The sequence below is a fragment of the Neoarius graeffei genome, chromosome 9 (genome assembly GCF_027579695.1).
Source record: "Neoarius graeffei isolate fNeoGra1 chromosome 9, fNeoGra1.pri, whole genome shotgun sequence".
Lineage (NCBI taxonomy): Eukaryota > Metazoa > Chordata > Actinopteri > Siluriformes > Ariidae > Neoarius > Neoarius graeffei.
The window spans coordinates 63,702,058-63,722,419 of NC_083577.1; the positions used below are offsets into that span (position 1 = coordinate 63,702,058).

At 40.2% G+C, this 20,362-nt stretch overlaps 1 protein-coding gene across 1 annotated transcript; it reads right to left on the reverse strand.

Annotated features, from left to right (window-relative positions):
* Positions 1 to 5,358: 5,358 nt before the first annotated feature.
* On the reverse strand, positions 5,359 to 19,998 carry slc38a11 (solute carrier family 38 member 11). Its single transcript, XM_060928812.1, has 12 exons — positions 19,957 to 19,998; positions 19,766 to 19,883; positions 18,353 to 18,427; positions 14,266 to 14,400; positions 11,548 to 11,613; positions 11,343 to 11,449; positions 11,149 to 11,228; positions 8,225 to 8,295; positions 7,626 to 7,787; positions 7,362 to 7,474; positions 5,825 to 5,956; positions 5,359 to 5,652 (listed from the first exon to the last, which is right to left on the reverse strand). Exons 1-12 carry the CDS (start codon positions 19,996 to 19,998, stop codon positions 5,359 to 5,361), a joined length of 1,395 nt encoding a protein of 464 aa, XP_060784795.1.
* Positions 19,999 to 20,362: the final 364 nt, after the last annotated feature.

Here is a 20,362-nt window from a genome sequence, read left to right on the forward strand (position 1 = left end):
GGTTTCCCAAACCCTCTTAATGCTAAGAGCGTCTTAACTAGGAGAGAGAGCATCCCTTTGTGCTGCTTGCTCTCCCATTTAATGATGATTTTTGTGCTGTGATGCTTTTGGGAAACTCTGCACAGATTGCTTCAAGCTGCCAGGAAGGATATAGCAACTCATAGCAACTCTTTACAGCCGTGGTGAGCAGAAAAGCATCTCAGCATGCAACAGCAGAAGACCACATTGGGTTCCACTCCTGCCAGCCAAGAACAGGAATCTTAGAATCAAGAACAAGTTCCTATTAAAGAGGCTGGTGTGTGTGTGTAAACCACATTAAAAGTGCTGCTCCTGAAGGGAATAAATAAGTGTGTCGCAGTCATTCCCATTGCTTCAACTCCTGATTTATTTGTGAATGTGTACATTTATAGTATTTGGCAGATGCCTTTATCCAAAGCGACTAATAGAAGTGCTTTATAGTGTCCATCATATCTTCATAAATCATATGTTCATCCTAATACAAATAGATCAGGATCTAAGAATACTACTGAGCTAAAACCCAGTGACAGAGAATTTAGTACAGAGGCTTGGTACCGTATAGCAACAAATACAGTCCAATCCAATTGATTGAATCATTGACTCATTCATTCATCTTCAGTAACTGCTTGATCCTGATCAGTGCTGCATTGGATCCTGATAATATAGTCAGGTGACCTTCCAGAAAGTTTTTAGGAGGTGGAAGGAAACCAGCGAACCCAGAGGAAATCCATACAGACACAGGGAGATCATGCAAAGTTCCACACAGGAATCAAACTGAGGACCCTGGTGCTGTGAGGCAGCAACGCTACCTTCTGTGCTACAGTGTCACTCTTTCTTTCTTTCTTTCTTTCTTTCTTTCTTTCTTTCTTTCTTTCTTTCTTTCTTTCTTTCTTTCTTTCTATTTAATTGCTTATTTATTTACTTACTTAGTGGGTTAGTTAGTGACTTAGTTAGTTAAGTTGGTTAAATTGTTAAAAACGTGCTACACTTTTCAAAGCAGACGAAGCCAGAAATGCCGCAGACTTTCAAGTGTTGCGCATATGACATCGCTTCCTTTGAATTAACAGTAACTTACCAGGAACGCATTCGTGAAATGGCGGACTCAAAGAACCAAACTTTACCAGCTAAATGGAACATGTTCCCGGTCTCGTATTAAAACACAATTTAGACAATAAACTATTTAACATGTTTAGTTTTATAAGGTATAATTTCCAGGGGTGATGTCATTTTCGTAAGACTAGCACTTTAAGTTTCAGTCTTCCGAAGACAGCCAGTGACTCAGCTATATGGGCAGCCAGGGGAAGTTCATTCCATCACATGGGCGCCAGAGAAGAGCCTTGATGAATGTCTTCCTTTTATCTTGATGAATGGTTGTCCAGTGGAGTTGTGCTGGAGGCTTGCTAGAGGGAATGTGGTATAGAGCAGCTGCGTTCAGGTTAGCAGGGCTGGTTTGTTTTGTTGATTTGTAGGTAAACATCAGTGTTCTAAATCTGCTGTAGTCAGATAAAGAAAAACCAAGAAGGGAACACAGCAACTTGGGGAAATTGCGTAGCTGCATTCTGGATCAGTTGCAGGGGTCAGATAGCATGTAGAAGAATTACTGCCAGGAGCGAGCTTCAGCAGTCCAAACTCAAAATAACAAAGGACTGAACAAGACCCTGATTACCCTCCATGAAGAGAAATGGCTGGATCATTTTTATGTTGTAAAGCCAAAACCTGCATGGCTGTGTCAGGTTAGCAGTATGAAGAGAGAAAGATAGTTAGGTTAAGATAGGTGGAGACGGTGGGGACCTCGACTGGCTATCGTAGCCTGCAGGGAATCGGCCGTCAGACATTCTGTCGCATGTCCCAGACCCGGTGAAATGTAACTGAATTGTCTTGGCCAGGCCTAAGGGTCCCATCTGCATCTCATCATTGCTGAGGAGTGTGCTCCCATCACCCAATCAAGCATCCAGCCAGAGCAGGTCATGATATATTTTTTACCATATTAACATGCCATTGTGTGTTATGCCTGATGTAAAGACTCTCGTCTCTGCGAGCCTACCACACAGATTTAATACTTGTCATTTTTAGGGCATACCTAACAACGTGTTTTCTTTCTCTCTCTCCCCCCCCCATCTGTCCCTCTGAGTTACATGTTGATCCTGGGATTGAGATGCTGGCCTCTTCTGCCCCTCGGACCTGCTTGATCCATCCTGGTGCCCTGTGTCTGGTCGGAGTTTTATCGCACCGCTCCTGTGAAGGACGGCCCCATGAGGACAGTTGAGGGTTACACCTGTTAAAACTGTTAATATTATAGTCAGGCTGTCTGTTGTTGCCCAAATGAGGATGGGTTCCCTTTTGAGTCTGGTTCCTCTCGAGGTTTCTTCCTCATGTTGTCTGAAGGAGTTTTTCCTTGCCACCGTCGCCACAGGCTTGCTCATTGGGGATAGATTAGGGATAAAATTAGCTCATGTTTTAAGTCGTTCAAATTCTGTAAAGCTGCTTTGCGACAATGTTTATTGTTAAAAGCGCTATACAAATAAACTTGATTTGATTTGATAGTTGGTTATTCAGAACTGCGCCAAGATTGTGTGCATTAGCGTGCAACAAGTTAAGCATGTGACATGCCTAACTTGCTGTTTAAGTGTGTGACATAATTAAAATGGACAATGGTCTATAGACTATGGGGAATAAAGGGAGAGAAAAAGTAAAGATACTCACACTATAGATGCATAGCATATAAAAATGCATGTCTTGTGATACAAGACTTATTTTACTGGACACGTGTGAACTGTGCTTTGTTTTAAAGTTTCAAAGTATCCTACCATAAGCTATAATCAACAAAAACTCATCACCACCAAAACTAATATTAAGCTAATGAAAAGAGCAAGGGTATCTATTGCAGCGTACTGCATAACCATTGTATATTTACACACTATGGCCTACTTTTCAGCTTGCATTTCTGAGCCCTTTGATTGCTATTCTCGTGCTCCCAGCCTTGGGCAACGCTCTCTCTTGCCTGCTAATCCATGAGATTAGAGCTGCTTCCGGGATGCCAGACTTGCTGGATTATAGTGGCCTCATGATCACAGGTCCATTCTTGCTGATTATGGAGGGAAGTATGCATGGAATGGCGAGACTATGCTTTGACTATTTACTGACATGACAAGAATGGTATGACTGTGTGTCAGGTCAGGCCCATCCTGCCTAATCATTAATCTTATTCTTATCTATCACATTTTCATTAAAATGGACTCATGTCAAGGTGCAATAAAAATGAAACACTGTCGATCCACTGTGTGTATTTTTTGAGTTTGTCCAACCTTCGGTCCTGGAGATGCAAATCTACATAGACGTGCGTTTTCATTTTCCTAACATCTAATTTAGCCTTGGAATGCGCTGGTAATTAGCTGATGAGTTGAAACGTGTCTGTCTAGTGAGATACAGTGCTAAACTTTGCCATGCCTAGGCCCTCCAGTACTGAAGTCTGACATTCCTGGCTTTAAGCTGCTGGTGGCACCAGGGATGGCAGTACCACCTTAGCCACTGAAACTGTGCTATCAGCCCCAGTTGGCAGCTGATGAGGTGGGTGTTGAGCAGCATTTGGCTATATGGGCGATACTTATTATCAAGACAACCTGGAAAGGCAGGTGACAACTTGGAGAGACAAGTGACAGCTCAGAAAGACGGTGTCTATAACGAGTAAAGGCCAGTCCCCCTTGATCACTTTTTACCATAAGCATCTTGACCAATTTTGTACTGAAATGCAGCAAGATATATTGTGGAGGCATGCTACACTACCCCCTGATGGCATTAAGCTGCTGGTGGCACCAGGGATGGCAGTACTGCCTTAGCCACCTAAACTGTGTTATCATCCCCGGTTGGCAGCTGATGAGGTGGGTGCTGAGCAGCATTTGGCTGTATGGGCTATACTTATTATCAAGACAACCTGGAAAGGCAGGTGACAACTTGGAGAGACAAGTGACAGCTCAGAAAGACGGTGTCTATAATGAGTAAGGGCCAGTCCCCCTTGATCACTTTTCACCAGTTGACTACATCACAGCATAATGATATATGCCTTCAGGTCATTTCCCCGGTGGCATTAAGCTGCTGGTGGCGCCACGGATGGCAGTACCATTTTCGCTACCAAAACTGTGCTATCATCCCCGGTAGCAGGGTGTTGAGCAGCAATTGGCTGTATGGACTATACATATAATGGAGGCATGCTATGCTAATACCTGTTAGACATAGAACAGTTTTACCAGTTTGGGCAGATGAAAATGTGGCATCATTGCTGTGAAACATGATTTCATCTATTTGGCGACACCTTGTGGCTTAAATATAGCTGGACATTCAACAGGATGCAAATGTATTGTAAATTTTTGTGATGTAACTACAGAAAACAAAAGTTGTGCGATTGTCTTCCATCTGAATTTTATAATAAATATTTCCCACAAGGGCATGGTGGTGTAGTGGTTAGCACTGTCACCTCACAGCAAGAAGGTTCTGGGTTCGAGCCCAGTAGCTGATGGGGGCCTTTCTGTATGGAGTTTGCATGTTGTCTGCGTGGGGGTGCGCCGGTTTCCCCCACAGTCCAAAGAAATGCAGGTTAGGCTAATTGGTGGCTCTAAATTGACCATAGGTGTGAGTGTGAATGGTTGTCTGTCTCTGTGTGTCAGCCCTGTGATGATCTGGTGACTTGTCCAGGGTGTAACCCGCCTCTCACCCATAGTCAACTGAGATAGGCTCCAGCTTGCCCTCGACTCTGTACAGGATAAGCAGTTACAGATAATGGATGGATGGATGGATTTCCCACAAGGTTTAAGGAAAAACGAACTGGTCCATTAACAAACAGATAATATAAGATTTGTTACAGGTGAGTTCTCACAACATAGTCACAAAGTAGGTCTATGATGGCATACAAAGAAACAGAATATTTTAAAAATGACACTTCAAAGTCTCATCTCATCTCATTATCTCTAGCCGCTTTCTCCTGTTCTACAGGGTCGCAGGCAAGCTGGAGCCTATCCCAGCTGACTACGGGCGAAAGGCGGGGTACACCCTGGACAAGTCGCCAGATCATCACAGGGCTGACACATAGACACAGACAACCATTCACACTCACATTCACACCTACGGTCAATTTAGAGCCACCAGTTAACCTAACCTGCATGTCTTTGGACTGTGGGGGAAACCGGAGCACCCGGAGGAAACCCACGTGGACACGGGGAGAACATGCAAACTCCACACAGAAAGGCCCTCGCCAGCCACGGGGCTCGAACCCGGACCTTCTTGCTGTGAGGCGACAGCGCTAACCACTACACCACCGTGCCGCCCACTTCAAAGTCCTATCTGAAATTAGAAAATGCTAATGTTCTGAGTCGTATTCATAAATGGAAGCACACTACTCGCTGGAGTTATAATTAAAGAAGCAGAGGAGTTCAAGTCTGTGCAGTAAAACATCTCCACTCCATGTGAACAGTCCTGAGGAGACAGTCCTGTCATAATCAAACCGACAGTCATGACAAAAACTCCAGCCATGAGAATAAGCATTGGCATAAGTTTCTTCATCTGAAACCAACGCCCACTGGAGAGTTTCAGGAAACAGGCCGACGGAAAGATGAAGATCAGAGGTGTAGCACATAGAACACCCTGAAAAATACAGAGACACATATACTTTGACATAAATAACTTTACATATGCAAAAAGAAAAAGGTAGTGATCATGAGCACATTCGGATTTTTAAAGTATTTAAAGTACATGATATGCTTCTCATATTCATGTTATTTTGTAATTCATGTAATTGTAAAATGTCAACACTAACATTCAACTCCAGCACGAGACCAAGGCAGTCGTATGAGAGGGATATTGCTGTAACCACTAATATTATCACCAAGGTAACCACGATGTGGGCTGTGTTGCTAAGTAGTCCATTAAAAAAGATATTTGACACCACCTGAAAGACAGAAAACGGGAGAGACTCCATAAATGAGCAACAATTTCAGTTTGCTCTTAGTCAGGCAGCTAAAGGATGCAGTCGTGCACTCTAAAATAATGGTATCACATTACACACAGCGCAATAGCATGCCTGAAGAAACAATCTTAGACCTATACTATGAGTAAACACAGCTATTATTCTATTCTATTCTATTCTATTCTATTCTATTCTATTCTATTCTATTCTATTCTATTCTAGACCTGGAAAATTTCATCTAATCTTTCAGCGATTGCATTGTGTCTTTCAAACATGGCATGTTTCACTCCATATAAAAATAGGTTTGTACAGAGTTTAGATAAAAAAGCAAGTTACATTCAATCTCGAGAACTGTAGGTTAGTAATAAATGCTTTATAAAAGATGTCTGGCTACTAAAACTGGTGAATATTTTGGTATGAAAAACATATTGTGAATATTGTCATAATGAAATGATCATGTTATGTTGGATGTGTGGCTTCTCCGGGAAAGAGATGAAATTTTGTGATAAACTGAAGAAGAAGAAGAAACCTTTATTTGTCACATGCACACTTCAAGCACAGTGAAATTCATCCTTTGCATTTAACCCATCTGAAGCAGTGAACGCACACACACACACAGAGCAGTGGGCAGCCACACTACAGCGCCCGGAGTTGGTACCTTGCTCAAGGGCGCTTCAGCCCAAGGCCGCCCCACGTTAAACTAACTGCATGTCTTTGGACTGTGGGGGAAACCAGAGCACCTGGAGGAAACCCACGCAGACACAGGGAGAACATGCAAGCTCCACACAGAAAGGCACCCGCCAGCCACTGGGCTCGAACCCAGAACCTTCTTGCTGTGAGGCGACAGTGCTAACCACAACACCACTGTGCCGCCCACTTTTTTTTTAGAAGAAGAAACAAAGTACCGTTCCCTGACTGGGAATCAAACCCAGGCCGTGAGAGCGCCGAATCCTAACCACTAGACCACCAGGGATCGTATCAGCATTGAGTCTATTGAAAATGAGGTACAACACTGTCTATTACGTTGGTTTGGCCATGTAGGGAGATGTGATGAAAGCAACTGGTTGAAACGTGTCCAGTGGCCTTGAATGATTTCAAGATGAATGGTTCCAAGGGTCGTGGCCACTCTCGGAAAACCTGGAGTCAAGCTGTTGTTCAAGATCTACGATCCAAAGGAATATCCAGTTGCCTTACACAAGATTAAGTCGAATGGAGGAACAGCATCAGATGACAGTCCAACCCATGCTTGCATGGACTAATAAAGGACTATAAAGATCATGATGATGATGATGATGATGATGGTAATGAATATACAGTCTAAACCTAAGAGTGAAGAATGAATGCTTACTAAACAACGGGACATCAAAACATCAAACTAGTGTTGTACCTCTCTTGTCACAAAGCACTCCAAAGGGAAGGTGGTGATTATACTGAGTCCATAGCAGAATCGACCAAATGTGGCCAAGTTATCATATTTGCAATAGTTCTCAAAAATATCACCTAAAATGAGAGAATAAGAAACAATCTTGTACAAGTCATACTTTATTTAAGGTTCTATATGTAGATCATTGGCATATGAAAACAAAGGCATACAGTATAATGTATACGGTACAAATATTGTTTTTCTGTGTCTGTATATAATTGGCTTTACCTTGTGTGTACCCAGTGAAAGTAGCATAGCCAGTAGCAGCAAACAGCAAACTGACTAGAGCAGCTGAGCCCACAGACACATGTGTGATCTGGGACCAATTACTTAGAGTGGGCTCCTTGAGCGACCCATAGATCACGAAAGTGTTGTGGTGGCAGATAAAGGCTGCAAAACAAAGGATTTCAAATGTGATGTACCAGTGTATACAGTAAAAAGTAAAGGATGGTAACATTAAATTAGATGCACAGTAATGGCGGATGCTAACCCAAGTCAAGTCAAGTTTATTTGTATAGCACTTTTAACAATAGATATTGTCACAAAGCAGGTTTACAGAAAATTAAAGGCTTCAAACATGAGCTAATTTTATCCCTAATTTATCCCCAATGAGCAAGCCTGTGGCGATGGTAGCAAGGAAAAACTCCCTCAGACGACATGAGGAAGAAACCTCGAGAGGAACCAGACTCAAAAGGGAACCCATCCTCATTTGGATGACAAGATAGCGTGATTATAAATAACTCACTTCTATAACTGTGTCCTTTTCAGTCACAAAGTATAACTGTGAAAACAGGAAAATCATTATAGTAACTCTTTATAGATCTTACCAAATGACATGATACCAACTGCTTGAATTGCGGTCCACTGTGCGAACACCCATGCATCCTCAGATGGGGGGCTATTTTAAAAAAAAAAAGAAAAGAAATTCTTAACATCAAAATGAGTCATGCAGAATTCTTTAATATTTTATATACTATTTGTTTTGAAGAAGACAGCAAAGACAACAGAATTAAGACATTACGTAATGAACATCTACTGTAAATAAGTAACCATAAACATCAAATTAAGACTACGAAACACCCAGTCATAGACCCAGACTTATATTCACTACATTTCTTATGACACTCTTAGAAAGGATGCGTAAAAACTGACACAAACTGTGTTAAATTCTTACGCGTCAACAGGTGAGTTTTGGGACAACGCTTGTGTTAATTTTGACACATTCACTGTGTTAATTATTTTAACACAGTGTATGTGTCAGGAAGGTTAACATGAAGACATATAACCCTGTATAATATTAACACATTATGTGCTGTCCATGGCTACACACATTGTGTTAAAAACAAAAAACAAAAGCCATACCTAAAACCTGACACAAAAAAGTGTTATTTGACACAAAATAAGTTAACGACAACAATACACCATTTATGACTTCACCACATTTATTATCATGAAGTATTAACAATAAGATTCACAGAAATCAAATTACAGAATATAACAACACAAATTCATAGAGGGCAGTGGTGGCTCAATGGTTAAGGCTCTGGGCTACTGATCTGAAGCTCATGGGCTCATGCCCCAGCACTGACAAGCTACCACTGTTGGGCCCTTAACCCTCTCTGCTCCAGGAGCACTGTACAGTGTCTGCTAAATACCTGTAGAGCAGACAGTATTATTCAGCAGTAATAAAGGAAATGTCTGACAAAGCAGTTCTATTTTCATAAGACAACATAACCAAACCTTCTACATTTCACTTATTTCAAAACTTTGTGTCTCGGATTCATGTAGATCTGATCATCCAAGGACCCAGGAATCACTTGTCGAGGATCATCTTCAGATTGGTCCATTTGCTGCACAATAAATTGATAAAATGTTAACATTTAGACAGGTAATGCAGCAGCCACTTTTTTTTTTTTTTTTACAATATTTTTCCACAAAGCATTAGCTGGTATCACAGCTCATTTCCTTTCCCCGCCAACATAAAATCTATACACTTAATGTTAGGTAACATGAGGCTGCAGCAACACATTCATACACCAACATTCTTACAGATCTGAAGTATAATTTCGTAAATATATTTGTATGAAAAGGCTTGTCATCATGGGAAATAATTGGATTAAGCTAGCCATGGCGATATGAGGTACATCTTCCATCCATCCATTACCCATAACCGCTTATCCTGTGCAGAGTTGCAGGCAAGTTGGAGCCTATCCCAGTTGACTATGGGCGAGAGGCGGAATAAACCCTAGACAAGTCGTCAGATCATTGCAGGGCTGACACAGAGACAAACAACCATTCGCACCTACAGTCAATTTAGAGCCACCAATTAGCCTAACCTGCATGTCTTTGGACTGTGGGGGAAACCGGAGCACCCGGAGGAAACCCACGCAGACACGGGGAGAACATGCAAACTCCACACAGAAAGGCCCCCGTCAGCCGCTGCTAACCAATACACAGTGCTAACCAATACACCACCATGGTACATCTTAGTTAGCGAAAGAGCAAAGTTACACAGTTAGCAAGAAAAAAAACCCATTCCCGTCTCATAATACTGAAAATTAGTAGAACTTATAGTTCTAGCCAGGCTCTTTAATAATACAAAGTACAAACTAAATGCTAATAAAAATGTCACACCACTGCATAAAACTACTGAGTTAAAGTACAACTTACCTCAAGTATTTTGCTAGCTGTCACCAGTGAGCATCCTCTCCCTGTCAAAATGGCAGTTTCGACATTATGCAACTCCCATGATGATCATCTCACACTCCGCTAAAGTCGCTGGAAGTTAGCATTACCCAGTAACAACATGCACAAAACACACACTTGCCAACCAAAACCAATGAACTACGATTGTAACTACAGCATAAACCAGTCTTTACCGGCTTCTAGAGCACATCGAATGTAGTTGTTAAAAACAAGCAGCAAGATAACATCATTGAAGCTGAAGATCAGGATAAAGTGGCTAGAGATAATGAGATGAGAAGATAGAGAGAGCTAGCGTTAATGCAACACTACTCGAGTAAACCCATTATTTAAAAATTTCCCACTGAAATCCCTGACCTGAGTTACTACCATTCCACCAATTTCCAGGGGATTGTAATCAGGGTCTTCAATCTTATCCGCAAAGAGCTGGTGTATTATACTACAAGGAGTAAGTAAGTACTGATGAACTTCTAAATGTCTGGCATTAGCAGTGTTGTTTACATCGTCTCTGAGAAATGGAGAGGATGTTCTGAGACGTTCAGTGACCACCGAGCTGTGGATTTTTATTTTTTAAGTGATTATAATACGAATGCGATATTTTACGTACAACAATATACAATAACATGAAAACGAAATGGCAAGTCGATGTCATTACCAGACTACAGGCTGGCTGCTGTTCGCTAAATCAAGTAGCTCATGCGTTAAAGAAACTGACACTGAGTTGGTGTAGAGCAGGTCAGTCGACACATATTGTGTTGAGTGTTGTGAACAAATTCACAGCTTGTGTTCATTTTAAAACTACACATAACTATGTGAAAAAAAAGCTGAATTCTTCCAACAGGATTTTATTGTATATTGACACAAAATTTGTAGAGTGCTACACATAATTTGTGTAATGTTTCCACACATTCCTTCTAAGAGTGTAGTTTCCGTGTAGTCACTGAAAAAAAATCATAGCAGTTACTACTTTAAGGGCTTGAGAAGGGTTAAAGAGTACGTGGAACACTAGCACATGCTATATGAGCTAGTGCTGTGCTTAGCATCGTACATTTGTGGTCCCAGTGTTACAGCTCTCACAGCTACTATGACAATGATGGCCAGAGTTAGCAGCATGGACAATAATGAGACCTGAAAGAGAGGGTTATTGTAATGTTTCATTCCACAGTATTGAATCTGAGTATCCTCAAATTACTGAAAGCATTTTTTTTTTGTAATTAATAGTTATAATCTATGTGTGTCTACCTTTCCCAGTTTAGCCATATCTCTGTACAGTGAGAGAGGAATTGTGAAGAGGATGGTAGAGGCCAAAATGACAAAGTGCCTCTCTGCCAGAATATGATCAGGACCAACTGCAAGAAACAACAGAAACAGTAGCATGTAGCTAACCTCATGAATGCAAGTAGCATAACAAATCACTGTGTCATTACTGTAATATAAATCAGCATACCTCCTGGTATTATCTGAAACACTTTGGTCATTGTATCTCCAGTGATGATGTTGTAACTTATCATTGCTGGATGAAATGATGAAAAGAAAGTTTCATTTCATCTCTCACTCCACATATGTGTATGTTTGCCATTTTATCAGGTAATGGTGATGTACAGTGTCTTGCAAAAATATTCATCCCCCTTGGTGTTTGTCCTGTTTTGTCGCATTACAAGCTGGAATTAAAATGGATTTTTTTTTTTGGGGGGGGGGGGGGGGGGTGTCACCATTTGATTTACACAACATGCCTACCACTTTAAAGCTGCAAATTGTTGTTTTATTGTGACACAAACAATAATTAAAAAAAAAAAAAAACAACAACAGAAATCTGGAGTGTGCATAAGTATTCACCCATTTTTGTATGAAACCCCTAAATAAGACCTGGTCCAACCAACTCACTTCATAAGTCACATAATTAGTTGATTAAGATTCACCTGTGTGCAATCAAAGTGTCACATGCTCTGTCACATGATGTCTGTATAAATCAACCTGTTCTGAGACAATGTTGTGAAGAAGTATGGATCAGGGTTGGGTTATAAAAAATATCCCAAACTTTAAATATCCCAGGGAGCAACATGAAATCCATTATAGCAAAATTGAAAGAATATGGCACCACTACAAACCTGACACCCCAAACGCCCACCAAAACTCACAGACCAGGCAAGGAGGGTATTAATCAGAGATGCAACAAAGACACCAAAGATAACATTGAAGGAGCTGCAAAGATCCACAGTGGAGATGGGAGTATCTGTCCATAGGACCACTTTATGCCGTACACTCCACAGAGTGGGGCTTTATGGAACAGTGGCCAGAAAAAAAGTCATGGCTTAAGAAAACACATTTGGAGTTTGCCCAACAGCATGTGGCAGACTCCCCAAACACATGGAAGAAGATTCTCTGGTCAAATGAGACAAAAATTGAGGTTTTGGCCATCATGGGAAATGCCATGTGTGGTGCAAACCCAACACCCTGACAACACCACTCCTACAGTGAAGCATGGTGGTGGCAACATCATGCTGTGGGGATATTTTTCATTTGCAGGGACAGGAAAGCTGGTCAGGACTGAAGGAAAAATGGATGGCACTAAATACAGGGCAATTCTGGAGGAAAACCTGTTTGAGTTGGCCAGAGGTTTGAGACTAGGACGAAGGTTCATGTTCCAGCAGGACAATGACCCTAAACATACTGCTAAAGCTACACTGGAGTGGTTTAAAGGGAAACATTTAAATGTTTTGGAATGGCCTAATCAAAGCCCAGACCTCAATCCAATTGAGAATCTGTGGCATAACTTGAAGATTGCTGTACATCAACACAACTCATCTAACTTGAAGGAGTTGGAGCAGTTTTGCCTTGAGGAAAGGGCAAAAATCCCAGTGGCTAGATGTGCTAAGCTAATAGAGGCATACCCCAAGAGACTTGCAGCTGTAATTGCAGCAAAAGGTGGCTCTACAAAGTATTGACTTGGGGGTGGGGTGAATACCTATGCACACTTCAGATTTCTGTTTTTTTTTTCATCTTAATCATTGTTTGTGTCGCAATAAAGCAACAATTTTCACCTTTACAGTGGTAGGCATGTTATGTAAATCAAATGGTGCTAACCCCCCAAAAAGCCATGTTAATTCCAGCTTGTAATGTGACAAAACAGGACAAATACAAAGGGGGATGAATACTTTTGCAAGACACTGTAGATCCCTCTATCCTGTCCTTCAGTTAAAAGGGATCACAATAGGAACACCATTAATCCAGTATAACCTGGATGGTGAACTGTTCCCTGACATATCTCTGGTGGACTGGAATAGGCCACAAATCAAAAATACCCAGCCAACAGCAGCCATGTGGTCTGAAACAGAACACTAAACAAGGGCTAGTGCATAAGTAACACAAACTATTCAAGAAAAAAATGGAGAAAAACACAGCACACTGCATAGCAATTAATTATACACAGCAACAGGCTGTAGTCAGTAAATGTATACTTACAAACTGTGCCTGCATAAGTATGCCTGATAAAATGGCCAAAAAATGTATATACAAGGTACAAGATATAATATTCAGTACCAGTCAAAAGTTTGGATACTCCTACTCATTCATAGGTTTTTCTGTATTTTGACTATTTTCTATATTATAGAACAATACTGAAGACATCAAAACTATGAAATAACATATGGGACATATCTGGAATGATGTGGTAAACAAAAAAGTGTTTAAAAAACAAAATATGTTTCATATTTTAGATTCTTCAAGATAGCCACCATTTACCTTGATGACACTTTACACACTTGGCATTATCTTAACCAGCTTCATGAGGTAGTCACCTGGGATGCTTTTCAATTAACAGGCGTGCCTCGTCAAAAGTTAATTAGTGCAATTTCTTGTCTTCTTAATGCATTTGAAATCAAACAGTAAATAGTAAATAATAAAAATACAGTAAATGGCCCTATTCCATAACTGTAAAAATCCCTATTATGTCAAGAGCCACTCAACTAAGTAAAGAGAAACGACATCCATCATTACTTTAAGACATGAAGTGTTTTTAATTCATAAAAATTAAGAAAAAAATGTTGAATGAGGTGTGTCCAAAGTTTTGATGGGTACTGTATATGTATAATAATCTTTCATCAATAACTTGTTGACACGCTGTGCATTTTTTGTCTATAACAGATCATAAAAGGCTAGTAATTACCGATGAATGGATAGAGGAACTGCAGGACTGACAAAATTAGGTATCCAACAAAGCCGAAAGTGCTGTGTACAAGAGACTGATAACTGTGTGTCCCTGACAAGTTTCCCCCTTTTATTAACAAGATGATTGAGTAATCTGTAGAGGAAAGGCAGACAGTATCACAGTATATAATAGTATCAGATAGTACCAAACAGTATCACATCTCTGAGCATGTCAATATTTATTTATTTATGTATTTACAACTCCGATTCCAAAAAAGTTGGGACAAAGTACAAATGAATGAATGAATGAATTGAATGAATGAATGAATTTATTTTATTTCGAACATGTAAAAAAAATGTATGTAACTATTTGTACATACAAAAGAAAGACAACGAGAAAGTGACAAAAAAATAACTAAATAAAATAACATAAAGAGCTAAGACATTACAATACACCGCACATTGTTCGAAAAAGGAGTGGGAAGAAGTACAATACTTTTTTAATTTCCCACCCCTTTTTAACTACCCCGAAATCCAAACTACATTAATACACCTATAAAAATATATACCATATATACACTTCATGAATATCTATATAAATATATAATTACAAAAATATATACTACATACCATATATATACACTTCATAAATATCTATATAAATATTTAATTACAAAAATAAATATACACTACATAAATATCTATATAAATATATAATTACAAAAAATATATATATACTATATACCATATATACACTTCCTAAATATCTATATAAATATATAATTGTAAATAAAAACGGAATGCAATGATGTGGAAGTTTCAAAATTCCATATTTTATTCAGAATAGAACATAGATGACATATCAAATGTTTAAACTGAGAAAATGTATCATTTAAAGAGAAAGATTAGGTGATTTTAAATTTCATGACAACAACACTTCTCAAAAATGTTGGGACAAGGCCATGTTTACCACTGTGAGACATCCCCTTTTCTCTTTACAACAGTCTGTAAACGTCTGGGGACTGAGGAGACAAGTTGCTCAAGTTTAGGGATAGGAATGTTAACCCATTCTTGTCTAATGTAGGATTCTAGTTGCTCAACTGTCTTAGGTCTTTTTTGTCGTACCTTCCGTTTTATGATGCGCCAAATGTTTTCTATGGGTGAAAGATCTGGACTGCAGGCTGGCCAGTTCAGTACCCAGACCCTTCTTCTATGCAGCCATGATGCTGTAATTGATGCAGTATGTGGTTTGGCATTGTCATGTTGGAAAATGCAAGGTCTTCCCTGAAAGAGATGTCGTCTGGATGGGAGCATATGTTGCTCTAGAACCTGGATATACCTTTCAGCATTGATGGTGTCTTTCCAGATGTGTAAGCTGCCCATGCCACACACACTAATGCAACCCCATACCATCAGAGATGCAGGCTTCTGAACTGAGCGCTGATAACAACTTGGGTCGTCCTTCTCCTCTTTAGTCCGAATGACATGGCGTCCCTGATTTCCATAAAGAACTTCAAATTTTGATTCGTCTGACCACAGAACAGTTTTCCACTTTGCCACAGTCCATTTTAAATGAGCCTTGGCCCAGAGAAGACGTCTGCGCTTCTGGATCATGTTTAGATACGGCTTCTTCTTTGAACTATAGAGTTTTAGCTGGCAACGGCGGATGGCACGATGAATTGTGTTCACAGATAATGTTCTCTGGAAATATTCCTGAGCCCATTTTGTGATTTCCAATACAGAAGCATGCCTGTATCAGTGGCAGCTGGTAGTCTTTCAAACAGGGGAGGCTGGTCGGTTACGATATTTCCAGATTTTAAAAGAAAAAACATCAATTTTGCCCATACTCTTGCTTCTGATCTGGCTAATTGTTGGCAGCGTCACAAACTGTGAAATAACAGGTTCTTTTGGCCCATTAGCCTACTGTCCAATATACATGATGGTGGTGTTGGGGGGGGGGGGGGGGTATATTTTAACATTTTATATTTTAAAATTGTGGCATGTTGTTTAAAAATTGATCATTATTGAAAGCAGCTCTTTGTCAGGAACCTCAGCAGTAGAGCTGGGTGCCACACATTTCATTCAATGACACTTTCCCTATATTTTACTTATTTTGACTGAGAAATGTTTTATTGACAATTTTGATAACCCTTCACTTTTAATCCAGGTCTATAGTGTGAAATGTTCTCGGCTGTGTTTAAAAAAAAAAAAAAATGTTTTCCAAATTGTAGCTGTGTTTAATTCATATCCAGAAAAATATATATTCCAATATAATATACTCAGCATAAACATTTTAAATAGATTCTATATTTTTGGTCCATCCATGACATATTACTAAAGTAGCCTATTTACTGTTGTTGATGTGGGTCACTTGCTGTTAGCCAATTCACTTTCTCGTACCAGGAGAGCTGAAAGGAACGAGTATTATTCCCTACCTTTTTCACCAAGTCAATTTGAGGCGTTGGTCTACCCTGCTCTTTAATTTGTTCCTCGAAAGGAAGACTGGCAAATGGCTTCGCCAAAATTAAATCAGCAATGCTTGGCATCCGTGCGCAGCTTTCTTGCTAGCTGACTAGCCCCTTCAAGTTCAAGTTCAGTCACTCAAATAAACAAAATTTCTGGAACTAAGATAGCAAACTTGACAATACTATATTTACACTTTATTTACAATGAAAATATATACAAACTAAAAAAGCTGGTAGAAACCGTATGTAATGAATGAAATCGAAATGTAAGCTGATCTCTTACAATACACCACAGCACTTGCGAATCTGCATGGGACTGAACTGAGATTCACCGCTGCCTGTCTATAATTGAAACGAGCTGTCAATCAAAGAAAATACCTGGCCGCTTTCACCAATCACCAGTCTCCTCGCGGAAACTGCCATGTCCCTCCCATGTGAGGCTGGGAGTCCGTAGGCGGGCATTTTCGCAGTATTTGTCCAACAACCGTCTTGCATTTTGAGATTGAAAAGCGCATAGCTCCCAAATGCCATTGAAGTGCACTGAGGCTGGGAGTCCGTGAGACTCCGTGGGCGGGTGTTTTCGCAGTATTTGTCCAATAATCGTCTTGCATTTTGAGATTGAAAAGCGCAGAGCTCCCAAATGCCATTGAAGTCCACTGAGGCTGGGCTGCATCGCACTGTCACGAGGGGGAAAAACTCATGCACACATTAAAGTTATAACGGAATGATTTCGCACTGTAGTGGGTTGAGCACATATATTTCTATGATTCTGGATCTGAAATAGCAATGTTATAAGGTCGGCTATAACATAAGCCTATCGCAATTCATCCTACACAATGTTCGTCATTTTTAGAGGAGGCTGAGCCTCCCTCGTTGTCTTAGAGCAATCGCCCGTGGCCTGTATGTGATGCAGTGCCGTCTAAGGGCCCGAAGATCACGGGCACCCAGTATGGTTTTCCGGCCTTGACCCTTACGCACAGAGATTCTTCCAGATTCTCTGAATCGTTTGATGATATTATGCACTGTAGATGATGATATGTTCAAACTCTTTGCAATTTTACACTGTCAAACTCCTTTCTGATATTGCTCCACTATTTGTTGGTGCAGAATTAGGGGGATTGGTGATCCTCTTCCCATCTTTACTTCTGAGAGCCGCTGCCACTCCAAGATGCTCTTTTTATACCCAGTCATGTTAATGACCTATTGCCAATTGACCTAATGAGTTGCAATTTGGTCCTCCAGCTGTTCCTTTTTTGTACCTTTAACTTTTCCAGCCTCTTATTGTCCCTGTCCCAACTTTTTTGAGATGTGTTGCTGTCATGAAATTTCAAATGAGCCAATATTTGGCATGAAATTTCAAAATGTCTCACGTTCAACATTTGATATGTTGTCTATGTTCTATTGTGGATACAATATCAGTTTTTGGGATTTGTAAATTATTGCATTCCGTTTTTATTTACAATTCGTACTTTGTCCCAACTTTTTTGGAATCGGGGTTGTAAATCATAATTATAAAATATAGCCAACATATTAAACTAGAACTCAAGACATGAAAGCTTAAAAAGATTTCTAACTAGGACACACTATGTTAGATTTAGAATATTAGCTAGTGTTGGAATAAGATAGCCAAACACTTGGTACCTGTAATGAATGCAACCAGGAAAAGCAGCAGCAGTCCCAGGGGTAGGCCGGCCTGGGCCATTGCAAATGGCAAGCCTAATCAAAGATAACACACTGTAAAATCTATTTATTGCCATTTTATTGCATCTAGCCCTTTTATCTTCCATGAATGCATTTTGATGTAGCTGATTTTTGTTCTTATTTTCTAGATTGAAAATGTATTCAGGTGGCACGGTGGTGTAGTGGTTAGCACTATCGCCTCACAGCAAGAAGGTCCTGGGTTCAAGCCCAGTGGCCGACGGGGGCCTTTCTGTGTGGAGTTTGCGTGTTCTCCCTGTGTCTGTGTGGGTTTCCTCCGGGTGCTCCGGTTTCCCCCACAGTCCAAAGACATGCAGGTTAGGTTAATTGGGGGCTCTAAATTGACCGTAGGTGTGAATGTGAGTGTGAATGGTTGTCTGGCGACTTGTCGACTTGTCCAGGGTGTACCCTGCCTCTCGCCCATAGTAAGCTGGGATAGGCTCCAGTTTGCCTGCGACCCTGTACAGGATAAGAGGCTACAGATAATGGATGGATGGATGGATGGATGGGAAAACTTATTCATTTGAATTTGAGTCTGTATTCCCATCTGTCACCCAGTGTTCATGGGAATGTCTCCGGATCCACTGTAACCCTGACTAGGAAAAAACAGTTACTGGGAATGAATGAATGAATGATTTTCAGCTGACCCAGCTTTTCAGTTGTTCAGTCTTGTGAGGGGTTTGTGCAATGTTTCAATAATTCTAAGAACAGATTTAGATTAAAGGACACGTTAAGTCAAAGATTTCACAGCCTGCCCTTGGAGACAGTGGAATATTGTTCATTGTTCATTGTGATTATTTTGTTGGTGGGCCAATTATAAAACGTGATCAAGTTTATCACAAAGACGCACACAGTACACACACAAAACATTGCAAAACATTCCTGTGTTCATCGTTATGCAATTACAATAACTTTTTTTGGCAATCATAAGTAAAGGGGCACAGTGAGAGTGTCAGTTTTTCTGTTGTCTAAAGGAAAAATATCCCCATAATTGAGACCGTGCTTTATAAATAATCTAAAAATCTAATTTAAAAATATCAATAAATATATACACATCAACCCTGATGACATTATTAGTATTCCATTTACATAGCTAAATATGTAAACATTTAATACATGATTACCACAATGAAATCTTTTATAACTGTGGGATAACTGAAAACTTACCTACAAATATAAATAGCATAAGACTATATAATATATAATAGTGATCTGAAAAGAGGCCCTTTCTGTTTACAGTATGATCAACCTACATATCTCACAGTTCATCTCAAGTGTGTTCTTACATTGGTCTTACATCAATTAGAGCTCAAATCTAAATGCAGAATACAAAACATACAGGAGGACTATGCCTACCAATAAGTCCAGATCCAATGATGGAGTTAATGAAGTTGAATGAGGCATATGACCTGGAGCTTGTGCTCCCTTCAGTCTGCTCCATATGGGCTGAAAGTAACCCCTTCTCCTCATCCTGCTAAAAAAAAAAGTTCACAAATATTAGTCTTTTTGCGATGATAAACTGATTTTCTCTTGTATGTGTGCTCTACCTTGTGAAGAAATCCACTCCTGTCGTTCAGTTTCTTCTCCATTTCAACACACGAAGACTTTCGACAGGGGGCGCTGTGCTTCACCCGAATGGGACTGAGATTAATGACGAGCATGATGACATCAGTTGTGAATGGATCATCTATTCATACTGATGTTAAAGATGACACGTTTATTTTACAGTTTCAAAGTTTTGTGAGACGCTTGTTTGCCTAATTTCCATATAACTTTGAAAGAGGTTGTTGTGTTGTGGAATTATTAAAACAACAACAACAACACTCATTTGGAATTCATATCTTTTAATGGGGGCGGCACAGTGGTGTAGTGGTTAGCGCTGTCACCTCACAGCAAGAAGGTCCGGGTTCGAGCCCCGTGGCCGGCGAGGGCCTTTCTGTGTGGAGTTTGCAT

Bases quoted from the DNA above. Each gene is read 5' to 3' on its own strand.
- slc38a11 (XM_060928812.1), bottom strand. From the start codon at position 19,998: ATGGAGAAGAAACTGAACGACAGGAGTGGATTTCTTCACAAG. The intron at 18,428-19,765 runs GTAGGCATAGTC...ATCTTTGATTAG, and splicing joins CATTGGATCTGGACTTATTG to GCTTGCCATTTGCAATGGCC. The intron at 7,788-8,224 runs GTAAGATCTATA...TTTGTTTTGCAG, and splicing joins AGTTGGTATCATGTCATTTG to CCTTTATCTGCCACCACAAC.